Genomic DNA, 13,129 nt, shown 5'->3' on the forward strand with positions numbered 1-13,129 from the left:
TTCAGAGGGCAGTTAAGAATAGGCCATGTAGGTGTAGGACTGGAGTTATGTACATCCGGTGCCTCCACTAATGAGTAAATATAAACGAGTGTGCAGATGCTGGAAATCCAGAGCATCAAACGCAGAATGCAGGAGGAACTGGTGAGGTCAGGCAGAGAGGAATAAACAGTCAACGTTTCGTGCCGAGACCCTTCATCAGGTTTAGAAAGGGAAAAAAGAAGGCAGAATAAGAAGGTGGTGGGGAGTACAAGCTGGGACCAGGTGAGGGAGAAGGTAGGTGTGGTGAGGGGGAGGATGAAGTGAGAAACTGGGAGATGGGAGGAAGAAGGGCTGAGGAAGACTCTTGAATCAGATTCTTTCTTCTTCAGCCCTTTATCTCTTACACCTATCCCCTCTCAGCTTCCCCCTCACCTGGTTTCACCTGTCACCTGCCAGCTTGTACCCCTTCCCCTCCCCCCACCTTCTTATTGTAGCTTCTGCCCTCTTACCTTTCCAGTCCTGATGGAGGTTCTCAGCCAGAAAAATCAACTGTTTATTCCCCTCTGTAGATGCTGCTGGGCCTGCTGAGTTCCTCCAGCAATTCTATTTTATTTCATTTATTTCCAGGTACAGCATGGAACAGGCGCTTGGAGCCACACCAGCAGCAGCCCTTGATTCTTACCCTTAGCCTGTCACAGGACAACTGACAATGACCAATTCACCTACCGACTGGTACATCTTTGGAATGTGGGAGGGAGTCAGAGCACCCGGAGAAAACACACACATGGCCCAGTGAGGACGTACAAACTCCTTATGGAGGACGTTGGGAGTAAACTCTGAACACTGATGCCCGAGTGTGGCTGTACTGTGTAGGCAGCATGGTATCATAGCACAGCACTTTACAGTACCAGGGTTCACTTCCAGCTACTGTCTGTAAGGAGTTGTCCATTGCAGAGCCTATCCCTCTCCAGGTTTTTGGAGCCGGCTGGATTCGAACTCAGGGGCCTTTGTTCCAAAGTCCGGTGCTGATGCCACTACGCCACCAGCCGGCTGTAATTCTGCACTGGAGCTCTGTAAATAAATAATGGTATCACAATAATGGCTACGCTGCTGTGGCACCCCATGTTTGTTCTACTTATTAAGCTTGGAAGTTACTTAACAGTAGTTCACTCATCTTCATCATTATCTTTATCATTATGAGCTGTGTCATTTTGACGTGGACAATCATGGTCTTATCCATGACCGTGATTGTTTTTGGCAAATTTTTCTACAGCAGGGGTTTGCCATTTTCTTCTTCTGGGGAGTGTCTTTACAAGACAGATGACCCCAGCCACTATCAACGCTCCAGAGATTGTCTGTCTGGTGAAAGAGGTCGCATAACCAGGACTTGTGATATTGGCTAACTGCTCGTACGACCATCCACCACCTGCTCCCACGGCTTCACATGACCCTGAACAGGGGGCTAAGCAGCTGCTACACCTTGCCCAAGGGTAACCTGCAGGCTCGCGGAGGGAAGGAGTGCCTTACACCTCCTGAGGTAGAGACATATCTCCTCCCCGCCACTCAAGTAGTTCACTACCCTCTAATCATGACTGAGTGCCATCTGTGACTCAGTTGACTCTACCGGTTCTTGTCTCTTTGTTATACACCTGTAAGTTAGAGACTGACAGTTGAAGGAGTGGTGGGAGATATCTGTTGGTAGCATAACTTTAATCCAGGGTATCCATCTGTCTCCCCTTTCATGCAGTCATAATGATTCCACAGCCTAATGTTGTGGAATTACTGAAGGGCAGACCAACACTAAACTTCACCCAGTGTCACTGAAACAAATTATCAGGATGTTTGACTGCTGCATTTCATAGAACATAGAATGGTACAGCACAGTGCAGGTCCTTCAGCCAACAATATTGTGCTGACCTTTTAACCAGCTCCAAGATCAACTTTACCTTCCTTCCTCCATAGCCCTCTATTTTTATTTCATCCATCATCCTTTATTCGGAGAAATTACTTAGTCAAAGGGTGGTAGATCTGTAGAATTTCTTGCCATGAGCGGCTGTGGAGGCCAAGTCACTGGGTGCATTTAAGGCAGAGATAGACAAGTTCCTGATTAGCCAGGGCATCAAAGGGTATGGGGAGAAGGCTGGGGAGTGGAGACGATTGGATGAAATGGATCAGCCCATGTTTGAATGGCAGAGCAGACTCAATGGGCCAAATGGCCTACTTCTGCTCCCATATCTTATGGTCTTATTCCAAAGAGCAAAAGGCCTGGCTTGCTCAACTAATCCTTCTAAGACATGCTCTCTAATCCAGGCAGCATCCTGGTAAATCTCCTCTGCACCGTCTGTAAAACAAATGTTATTCCTTTTTTCAAGAGAGGTAGTAGGAAAAATGGTGAATTTATTCCATTATATGTTCTTGTTGTCAGTTGAAGTGCTTAGGCTATCCCACTTGTGAAGTTTGCTTTAGGTATGCAGCTTTGTTTCTACTGATTTTCCTTCTAGACTCGCTGATGAGCGTTCCTGGCTAAACCTCCGACTGGAGGTATCTGACCTATCTCCTAAACAACCAGTTAACTGCTGGGAGTCCACAGTTGGTGCCCCTCCTTGCGAATGTCTGAACTGGGAATGACTGCCCTCTCTGTTGGGTCTTCTCCTTGAAATGTCCAACTGACTTTGCTCCTTGCTGGACCTCTTACTGGTAATCCCTGATTCATGTGCTATGCTTCTGCTGGTTTCCTGGCTGTCTCCTCTTGTTGAGAGTCCCCAGCAGACCTTCCTGTTGGCTGTCTTCCCTGTTAGACCCTCTGTCAGACCTCCTGGGGAGCACCCTAATGGCCCTTCTTGCCAGTGGGGTGGGGGGAGATCTCCAACCGACTCTGTTAGATTCTCTAAAGAGCAGTGGTTCCCAAAGTTTTTTATGCCATGGACCCCTACCATTAACAGAGGAGTCCACGCACCCCAGGTTGGGAACCTCTGCTATAGAGAGTTCCCATCTGAACTCTTTGCCACACCTTTTTGTGATGGACCCTCGTGGACCTCCTTGCCTGAGGTCCCCAACTGACCTCTTCTTCAACTGAGCTCTTAGGATTTGCCAACTATTTTCCCTTCCGAAGTCCTTGTCTGACCTACAGCTGAAGGCCTTCTGGAACCACGCCACTGGACCTCCCTCGTGAGGGTCTCAGTGCGTTCTCTGCTGAGCCTTGTTTTTGGAAGTTTCCCATTGAAATTTACTGGATTATGGTTTGCCATTCTTTTAGGTTTCCCGTCGCTGAAGGTGTTAAACCCAAGCATTTGAGCGGTGAAGCACTAGAGTGGAATATAAATCTATGGAGACAGTTGTGGAAGAGTATTCCACCTCTCCAGAGCACGCAGTGCATACTGAACAGTCCCAGTGACAACAGTGGTCTTATTCTATAGCTGAGTGATCACAGCTACCCTCTGACCTTCGTCTTATCTTTAACTGCTCTAAAGTGGCGCTGAACTGTGATAACTATTCAGTAGAGATTGCAAAGTTTCTCAGAAGCCAGTTTTTTTTTTGCACCTATGGCTGAATCAAATTAGGGCTTCATTGTGTAGTATTTCTGGAGTTCTTCAGCAATATCATTATTAATGTGGAGCCACACTCCTCTCTTAACAAGAGTCAAGAGGTGTCAGCAAGGACTATGACCTACTCTTAGCAAGCGACTCACCACCCTCGATAATTAATTCCTTTCACTGTCACAGTAGTGTTGAATGGAGCTGAAAATGGGGAAGGGATGTGAGGGATTGGGGAGGGTAGTGGGTGAAAGTGTTATCGATTTTACTCTTTTGTCTTGATACTGGATCATTTATGCCAGAGTATAGATGAGAATGTTGGACGTTATCTCTTTGTGCTCGTATTTCTGCCGGCTTTTCCTGCCTCTCTTTTTCCCATTAAGATCTTGTTGCTGACTGCCTATAAATTAATCCTGAAGAAGGGCGTCAGCCCAAAAGGCCAACTTTCCATCCATGCTGCCTGACCTCCAGCATTTTGTGTGAGTCACATGGGATTTCCAGCATCTACAGAATTTCTTGTATCTATAAACTAGACTGTTTCTCCCCTTGTTTTCTTGCAGCTCATATTCTCAATATTTTTTTCATTTGCACGATTTGTACTCTTTTGCATATTGTTTTTGACAGACTATGCTGATGTCTTGTTTTTAATAAATTCTATTGTATTCCTTTTCCCCCTGTACTTACCTGCAAGAAAAAGAATCTCAAGATAGTATATAATGGTACTGTAGCGGTGTGCTACAAGCAGCGCTGAAATAACAACACGGAGTCAGTAAACTGCAGTTAAAGAAGATTTTATTCGAACTTCACGGCCTCGCTTTAAAGCCTCCCTGATCTGGCCCTCCCCGGGCGCAGATGCTGTAGGGGCACGTACTCACAATCCCGCGCAGGCTTTTCCCTTTGTTGGTGAAGCTGACCTGGCGCCCTTTTGGGACTGGCCTTTATGCCGGCGCCCTGGCTATTTGTGAGCCGGTTCGAGTGCGCTAGGAAGTGGGTCGCCACAGTACCATATATATACTTAGCTAATAAATTTACTTTGAACTTATTTTCAGTGTGTGACTCCTGCTTATAGACACCACAGCCAAGGAGAAACGTTGCCTCCATGGTTCTATGCAAAGCCTGATTCAAGCTTTGCAAATTTCAGTGTTCACTTTTGTCATCTTCTGAAGTCACGCCGAGCTGCCTGCAAGAGGCGTTGCAGTAGCATAGCAGTTAGAGCAACAGCTTGGGGTGTTCTGGAGTTCACAAGTTCAGTTCTGGTGCCATCTGTAAGAAGTTTGAGCGTTCTGCTCATGACTGCATGGGTTTCCTCCCACTGTCCAAAGACGTGTCAGTTGTAATTGTAAGTTTTCCTATGACAAGGCTCGGGTTAACTGGGCAGATTTCTGTCTGGCATGGCTCTTTGGGCCGGAAGGACCTGCTCCACGTTGTATCTCTAAATAATAATTAGAAAATAAACAAAAATATCTCAAGGCAGTATGTGTACTTTGATAATAAGTTTACTTTGAACTTTGACTTTATTATAGCTTTCTTGTTTGCTCATTGACATTTCATCCTCATCTCCCTCCTGTACTCCCACCCATACCCTCTCCTCATCTCCCTTCACTGTCTCCCCTCCTTCTGTCAAGTTCTCTCCACCCCACCACTCCCTCTCCCTTTCGTGCTCCATTCATCTCCCTAACTCTTTCCCTTCAACTTCTCGTCTTTTTTCCTTCAACCTCCTCCCCGTTGCCTCTGTATTTCTCCTCTTTATCTTTTATCCAATTTGACTTTTCACTGTTGAGAACCTACGCTCCCATCTCCCGCCTCTGTCTGGTCTCTTTTTCCATCCCTTCTTTTCTACTCACTGCCTCCCTCCCGCACCTCTGTTTCTTTTGCTCTTAGTTTTCCCTTTGTCCTCTTTGTCATCTTCTTTTTAACCTGCCCTCTTCCCATCACTTTCACTCCCTCCTTCCTCCCTCTTCCCTCAAAGCCCCTCGCTGTTCCACACTCCTTTTCCCTTCTCCTGCCACTATCTGTATTTCCATTTCTCTATCTCTGTATCTCGAGCTCAGTGCCTCCCATTGCTTTCCCCTGCTGTCCTCCATTCCATGTTCCAGTCTCCCCAGGTCGGTGGAGCTTTCCTTCTGGCATCTCTGTCCCACAAGTGCTTCGAGGCACTGGTGAAACAGAACTGTGAGCATTTAGTCTGGCTGCTTCGGGTTGGCATTAATGGAGTGGAAAGTCCCTCCAGGCACTTGGATAATTGCAGTCGAGCTGTCATTCCAGGCACACTAGGATAGAAACTAGCAAGCATTGTCTTGTTTGCACTGTATGTATTTAACTGCAAAAATTTTGAGTTTTAGTAAATACATTGAACTTAAGGTCAAACTAGTTTGTTTTAGGAATTGCGACAGGGCTTTGTAATCAGTGCTTAGCAGTGAAGAACAAGACTGCTGCTCAATTAAACATGAAACATTTACATTGAAATAAAGGCCTGATAGGCATCCTAAACGGACTGAGGTACTGAATGTATCAGAGTCTGAAAATAGACTGAGTTGTGTATTTGTGTATTTGAAAGGCACCCACAATGAACATAGAACATAATCTCCATTTTGATCTGTTGTATGGACAGAGACCACTTAGCACCTCATATTTGTCCAACCATACAATTAATTCATGTGGAACTCTATCCCGACTCTACATATTAATCTGACACAGCTCCAATGCACTCGTTGCTCCATTGTAACCAAAATTGGGGCTGGGGGTCAGAGGTTTTTGAAATATTAGAATGAGCTAGTCTAGTGCCAAAAACAAAGGGCACTTATGATAATAAAGTGCTTTTGAAGTGTGGCAAATCCCATGACACCTCACAGCAGCATTGTCGTGTAAAATTTATCGCTGATCCTCAAAGCTAACTATCGGAATGACCGAGATCTTGATCAAAACGAAACGTTTTTAAAGGAGTGGCTTAAAGAAGTAGAGGGAAGCCGGGAGGTTGAGGAAGAATTTCTAGAGCTTTGGTAGTTGAAGACATGTTCACCTGTGGGGAAGCAATTGAAGTTGAAGATATTCCAGGATCAGAGCTGGGAAGTTTGGAAACTTTTTCCTCACAGAACAATAGAAAAATGAGTAGAAAGATTAAAGGAAAGATGAATGGGCATGTAAAGTCTGCAAGGAGCATAGATAACAGACAGAGCATAATGTGCGGGAACATAGAACATTCGGCACAGTACAGGCCTTTCAGCCCACAATGTCATGCTGACCTTTTAACCTACTCTAAGGCCAATGTAAACTCAAGAGTACTGGAAATCCAGAGCAACACTCATAAAACACTGGAGGAACTCAGCAAGTCGGGCAGCAGCTAAGGAGAGGAATAAATAATCGATATTTCAGGCTGACCCCTTCACAGTAGCATAGTGCTTAGCACAGGGCTTTATAGTACCAGTGACCCAGATTCAATTCCTGCCATTGTCTGGAAGCAGTTTGTATGTTCTCCCCATGACCACATGGGTTTCCTCCAAAGTCTAAAGACAAACCCATTGTAGGATAATTGATTACTGTAAATTGTCCTGAGACCTCCATTTTCTATCATCCATGTATATATCTAAGAGTCTCTTAAATGGCCCTAATGCATCTGCCTGTACCACCATCCCTAGCAGCGCATTCCAAGCACCTACCACTCTCTGTGTAAACAACCTACCTCTGACATGCCCCCATACGTTCCTCTAATCACCTTAAAATGATGCCTCCTTGAGTTCGCTTAGGGAAATATGCAGTTGTCCACTTTAATGGTAGGATAGGAAACCGAGATTTGTTTTGAGGTTGAGAATCTCATAAGCTAGATGTGGCAGGAGGTCAAATGCTCACCACTATAGCCCGACCTACATGGCTCTGTATCAAGTCCACAGCAAGCTGAGGGACAGGTGTCAAAGCATGTGTTGTTCCACTCCGTGCTGTGGCAGAGGCCTGTTGGACTGGGACTCTGGCCAGTCCTGTTGTGTGAATCCCTATTCGGTTAAATAAAAATTCCCAAGATGGCATCGGGATGAATATGTATGGTACTTCACTCTGGCTACTTCGTGAGCTACCTCCTGTACCTAATAAAATGGCTACTCAGTATATGTTCATGGTCATCTGCTGCTGTAACTTATCCGCTTCAAAGTTCAATGTGTTGTATATTCATAGATACTCTTCTGTGCACACTGTTGTAACGTGTGGTTATCTGAGTTACTGTCATCTTCCCATCAGCTTGAACCAGTCTGACCATTGTCTTCTGACCTCTCTCATTAACTAAGCTGCCACTCACTGGATGTTCTTTGTTTTTTGCACCATTCTCTATAAACTCTAAAGGCAGCTGTTTGTGAAAACCTCAGGAGATCACCACTTAGTAAGATACTCAAACCACCGCATCTGGCACCAACAATTATTCCACAATCAAAGTCACCTAGATCACATTTCTTCCCCCGTTCTGATGAATAACAATTGAACCTCTTGACCATGTCTGCATGCTTTTATGCATTGAGTTGCTGCAACATGATTGGTTGATTCGATATTTGCATTAACGAGCAGGTTTACCTAATAAAGAGGCCACTGAGTATATTTTGCTTTGTTTAAAAGGTTTAATTATTTATCACTGTTTTAATAATTTGCATAGAAATTTTTGAATTATTTAAAGCAATTTTAATAGTTTTTAAATGTCACAGTGTGTTAGAGACATTTGAAAGCTCTTACTGAGCTCACAGACTTTGCAAGAAGAAGCAGCCTCTTCCTCAGCTGTTGAAGACCATCGAGCCCTTCAGAGATGAGTTGGCAGAAGTCAGTGTGCTCCTGGGGACTTGCCACATCTTCCTACCAGTCACAGGACCATCAAGCCCACATGTTCCTCCATGATCTAAGATCAGCAATCCCAGAGGTTTGGATCAATCAAGGCTCCAGAGGTCAACCTATCATCAGCAAGTCCTGGAATTGAGTCAGATCAGGTCAGATCCAAGTTTGGTGAGTCCTGAGTTGGAAAACCAGAGCTCAACGATCCAGGGGGCAAAGTTGAAGGTTGAAGTCCAGAGTTTGGCAATTAGAAAGCCCAAAAGGTCAAAGACCAAAGTCAGTGAATCCAGAGGTAGAAAATCGGAATGGTGGCTATCCAATGTTGGCAAGTCTGGAGGTAGAGGCCAAAATGTCGAACTTGTGAGTTTGGGCTGGGAACTGGAGGTTGGAGGCCTGATGTCTGTGTGTGTGTGAGGAGGTAGATTGGCTGGGAAGGTGGGAGAGGTGTTTGTTTTGCTGTTTTAGTCCTGTTCCATTGTTGTTACTGGTATTCTGCTGAATATTGTGGACATTGGTGTCTAGGCACTGCTGCACACAGGCTGCGACTGAAACATATTTTTAGAGTAGAGAAGGTTTCAGTCTGAATTTACCTGAAGCCAGTTTGACATCAACGCAGACTGAAGATGCCCATGATAAATGATGTGCCCCTCACTCTGTGCTTCTACAAACACAGGAAATCAATGCAGCTCGAAGTGTTTAAATTCAGGACAGAGTCCTTCTTCTAATTAGCATGATTTCCATATGTAAATCACACGCAGCATATTTGGCATGACCTCATTAGCATAACAAGGATCATGTTCTCCAACCTGTGTAAATATAGATCGTAATTTTTTTCCCTTTATTCAAGTAAGAATTGAATCATTCAGGGTTACATTGTCATTCTCCTTCAATCAAATTCAGGACAAAATCTTGAAAGGGTAGGAACCTGCTGTTGTGGACGTGGTGTTTGTGTGGCTGGGGCTACTTATGTCTCTCATTCATGGTGAGCCAAGTACGTTCATGCTGGGGGACTAGTTATTGGTAATGTCGTTGAAAATCATGGGTAAGTTCTTGGACTTTTTCATTGAAGAACCCCCAAGAGGACCACAACCTTCTCGTAGGGTTTTGAGGCTTGCGTGCCTCAATGACCAGGAGAGCTGTGTTGGCTGGTCAGGGCTTTATGCTTTGACTCCTGGTTGGGTCACCCATACCAAACGGGTAAAGGGTAGAGGTCAGGCTAAGAGTGGTCCACCAGTCCTCCAGGTTCAAGGGTTCAGCTCAGGTCTAACAACCCTGACTGGTCAAAAAAAAAGGATAGAGAAACAGCAATGAAGAATCCTTCTACATCTGTGTGCAACGTTTTCACAGGCAGAGACGGAGGACATTCATTGCTGCTCTAAATGCCAGCAGTGTAACTGACAGTGATCAATTTTATTGGAGAAAGTTATTGCTGCAGATGGTCATGGTAGAACTGACAGTTCCTTGGGAAGACCAGATTGAGGAGGCATTTGAGCATAAGAAAGCCAAATAGCAGGAGCTGGTAGAGCAGTGCCAGAGACAGGGGTGGAGGGCACAATGTGAGCATGTAGAGGTGGGGTGTAGAGGTTTTGCTGGGTGCTCACCGTGCAGAATCTACTCTCTCATTGGCATTACTGGGGCCATCAGGACCATCACCTCGCTGAGCGAGGCTTCATGCGGCTATGGATCAAGAGGTATGACCTGCGGACAAGTGCTGCTGAAACGCAAGACGAGGCCTGATCAACCCTTGATGGGTGGCCTGGGTGAGAGTGTCTGATGCTGATCCCAGGTTATATCACAGATGATGTGTCCAGCACATCTCGGATGCATCTCAGCATTATTGCCAACTCTTGTCACGTATCGTTCATAGAGTCACAAAGTTCAACAGCATGGAAACAGGCCCCCTAGCCCAACTAGTTTCTGCCAACCAAAATGCCCTTCTAAGCTAGTCAGTCCTATTTGCTGAAGTTCGGTCCATAAACTTCTAAACCTTTCCAAACCACGTGCCTGTCCAAATGTCTGTAAGGAGTTTGCACATTTCCCCCATGATAAAAGTAGTACGTTTCCTCTGGGAACTTTGCTTTCTTCCCAGATTACAAATGATGTATGGATTGGTAGGTTAATTTGTCAGTTGGGTGAAACTGGGTGGCTTGTTGGGCTAGATTATATAAAAGAGGATAGTAAGTACATCTCCATTCATTAATAAATACTGTAAAATGTTATTATTGAAAATTTTTATTTATTTTTTTAGAGATGCAGCACAATAATAGGCCTTTCCTGCTCAGTGAGCCAGAGGAACCCAATTATGCCTGAAAAATTCTTTAAAATTGTCTGGGAAATTTAGCGTTAAATCATATTTCCATAGGCCAGGGCGTTTGTCGCCCGGGAAGCCCCTGTACTGTTAAAGGTGTACATGAATGTTCAGAGATGGTCTGTGACGCTTGGGTTTGTTTTCTAGGTTCACGGGAGCAGACACGCTGATAATGGGTGACGTCACGTACGGAGCATGCTGCGTGGATGACTTCACAGCCAGGGCCCTTGAAGCTGACTTCATGGTTCATTATGGCCACAGCTGCCTCGGTCAGTATAACTTGCTTCTACACGCCTGGTTCCAATTTCTATCTCTTTGTGGAGTATGGTCCCAGGTGTAAATGAGCTCACCAGGCTAAGACATGTCCTATGGAGTCTAGCGAGTTATTATTTTGTGCAGACTTTGTTGCTTAGTCTGGCTTCTTGTATTTTGAATGAGTCAGTCAGAATTTTTCCAAAACAATTCCCTCCTCTTCCTCCCCAATCTCTGTCCTCAGCTTAAACAAAATCTACCCACATTAATTGCGAATGCAAGAAGTATTGTGTTCAATTCTGGTCACCCCATTATAGGAAGGATGTGGAAGCTATGGAGAGGGTGCAGAGGAGATTTACCAGGATGGTGCCTGGTTTGGAGAACAAGTCATATGAAGCAAGGTTAGCAGAGCTGGGACTTTTCTCTTTGGAGCGTAGAAGAATGAGAGGGGACTTGATAGAGGTCTACAAGATTATGAGAGGCATAGATAGGGTGGGTAGCCAGTAACTGTTTCCCAGGGCACCAATAGCAAACACCAGAAGGCATATGTACAAAATTAAGGGAGGGAAGTTTAGGGGAGACATCAGGGGTAAGTTTTTTACACAGAGGGTTGTGAGTGCCTGAAATGACTTGCCAGGGATGGTGGTGGAGGCTAAAGCATTAGGGGTATTTAAGAGCCTCTTGGTCAGGCACATGGATGAAAGAAAAATGGAGGGTTATGGGATATTGTGGGTTTAGTACTTTTTTTTAAGGATTATATGGGTCGGCACAACATGGAGGGCTGAAGGGCCTGTCCTGTGCTGTAGTGTTCTATAGTTCTATGGTTGTATTAGTTCTCATCAGCTCATTATAGGAAGGATGTGGAAGCTTTAGAGAGGATGGAGAGGAGATTTACCAGGATGCTGCCTGGATTAGGGAGTGTGCCTTATGAGGAAAGACTGAGCAAGCTAGGGTCATCCTCTTTTCAGTGAAGAAGGATGAGAGGTGACTTGATAAAAGGTGATAGATAGAGTGGCATAGAGGCAGAGATAGAGTGAACAGCCAGAGACTTGCCCGGGGCAGAAATGGCTAATACAAGGGGGCATATTTTTAAGGTGATTGTAGGAAAGTATAGGGGGGGATATTAGAGGTATCTTTTTACACAGCGTGTGTGGTGGGTGTGTGGAATGCCCTGCCTGGGGTGGTGGTAAAGGCTGATACATTAGGGGGCATTTAAGAAACCCTTAGATGGGTATATGGGTGATAGAAAATCGGAGGGCTTTACAGGAGGGAAGGGTTAGATTGATGCTGGAGTAGGTTCAGAGGTCAGCACAATGTTGTGGGCTGAAAGCCTGAACAGTATTGTGATGTTCTATGTTGTATGTCTCACAGTGATCTATTCTAATATCAAGTATGCCTTGCTTCCGGGGTCATAGATATGAATCCCTCTGGGATAAGTGAATTTAGTGAAGTTCTTCCCCTCGGGGTGTTTCAGGCAAGAAGCAGACGTGCAGTTAGGGAAGGAGAGAGCGGTGAGACATGGACATGGGCTTTCTGGAGCATGAACACTGGCCGGAAACTGTCGTGTCGGACAGCTGGTTTCTGTGCTTTGATCCTCTAAAATGGACAATGTGGTGGGTCTCATTTGCTGATCTTGTTAACAAACCATTGACAACTGTATTCATCCGTCATATGTCTGGCCCCGACTTAAATGCTTGATTCTATTGGTAATACTCACTCCAACACCTTTGACAAACTTCCGTCAATGCACAATGGAGATTATCCTATCTGGTAAGGGATCACCGATGTCCAGGTACAGAAAGTGGTAGATATGGCCCAGATGATCAAAAGCACCACAGATTAGATTTACATGGAGTGCTGATGCAAGGAAACAGCATTCATCGACAGAGATCCTCACCGTTCAGGACATGCCTCTCTTCTCACTACTACTCTCGGGCAGGAGGTACAGGAACTGTTATTACCCAACAACCATCAAGGTTCTTGAACCCACATGGACAACTTCACTCATTTTCAAGGACTCACAACTCATGTTCTCAGTATTATTTTTTACTTGCATAGTTTGTCTTCTTTTACACATTGGTTGTTTGTTTATGTATTTTTTTTGGAATTCTATTTCATTTCTTTTTTTTTCTCCTATAAATGACTGCAAAAAAATGAATCTCAAGGTAGTATATGGTAACATGTACATTGATAATAAATTTACACAGGAGCAAGTTCCACTTCGTTGTTCATCCCACTTGCTCAAATTGATGTG

At 44.9% G+C, this 13,129-nt stretch overlaps 1 protein-coding gene across 2 annotated transcripts in view; it reads left to right on the forward strand.

Annotated features, from left to right (window-relative positions):
• Positions 1-13,129, forward strand: part of dph1 (diphthamide biosynthesis 1) — an 808,652-nt gene that overhangs the window by 318,705 nt on the left and 476,818 nt on the right. For both annotated transcript variants that reach the window (XM_059973587.1, XM_059973586.1), the window contains one exon: positions 10,771-10,892. In XM_059973587.1, coding sequence (XP_059829570.1) covers positions 10,771-10,892 — 122 coding nt within the window. The remainder of the gene's footprint in view (positions 1-10,770; positions 10,893-13,129) is intronic.

This window comes from Hypanus sabinus, chromosome 6 (genome assembly GCF_030144855.1).
Source record: "Hypanus sabinus isolate sHypSab1 chromosome 6, sHypSab1.hap1, whole genome shotgun sequence".
Taxonomy (NCBI): Eukaryota; Metazoa; Chordata; class Chondrichthyes; order Myliobatiformes; family Dasyatidae; genus Hypanus; species Hypanus sabinus.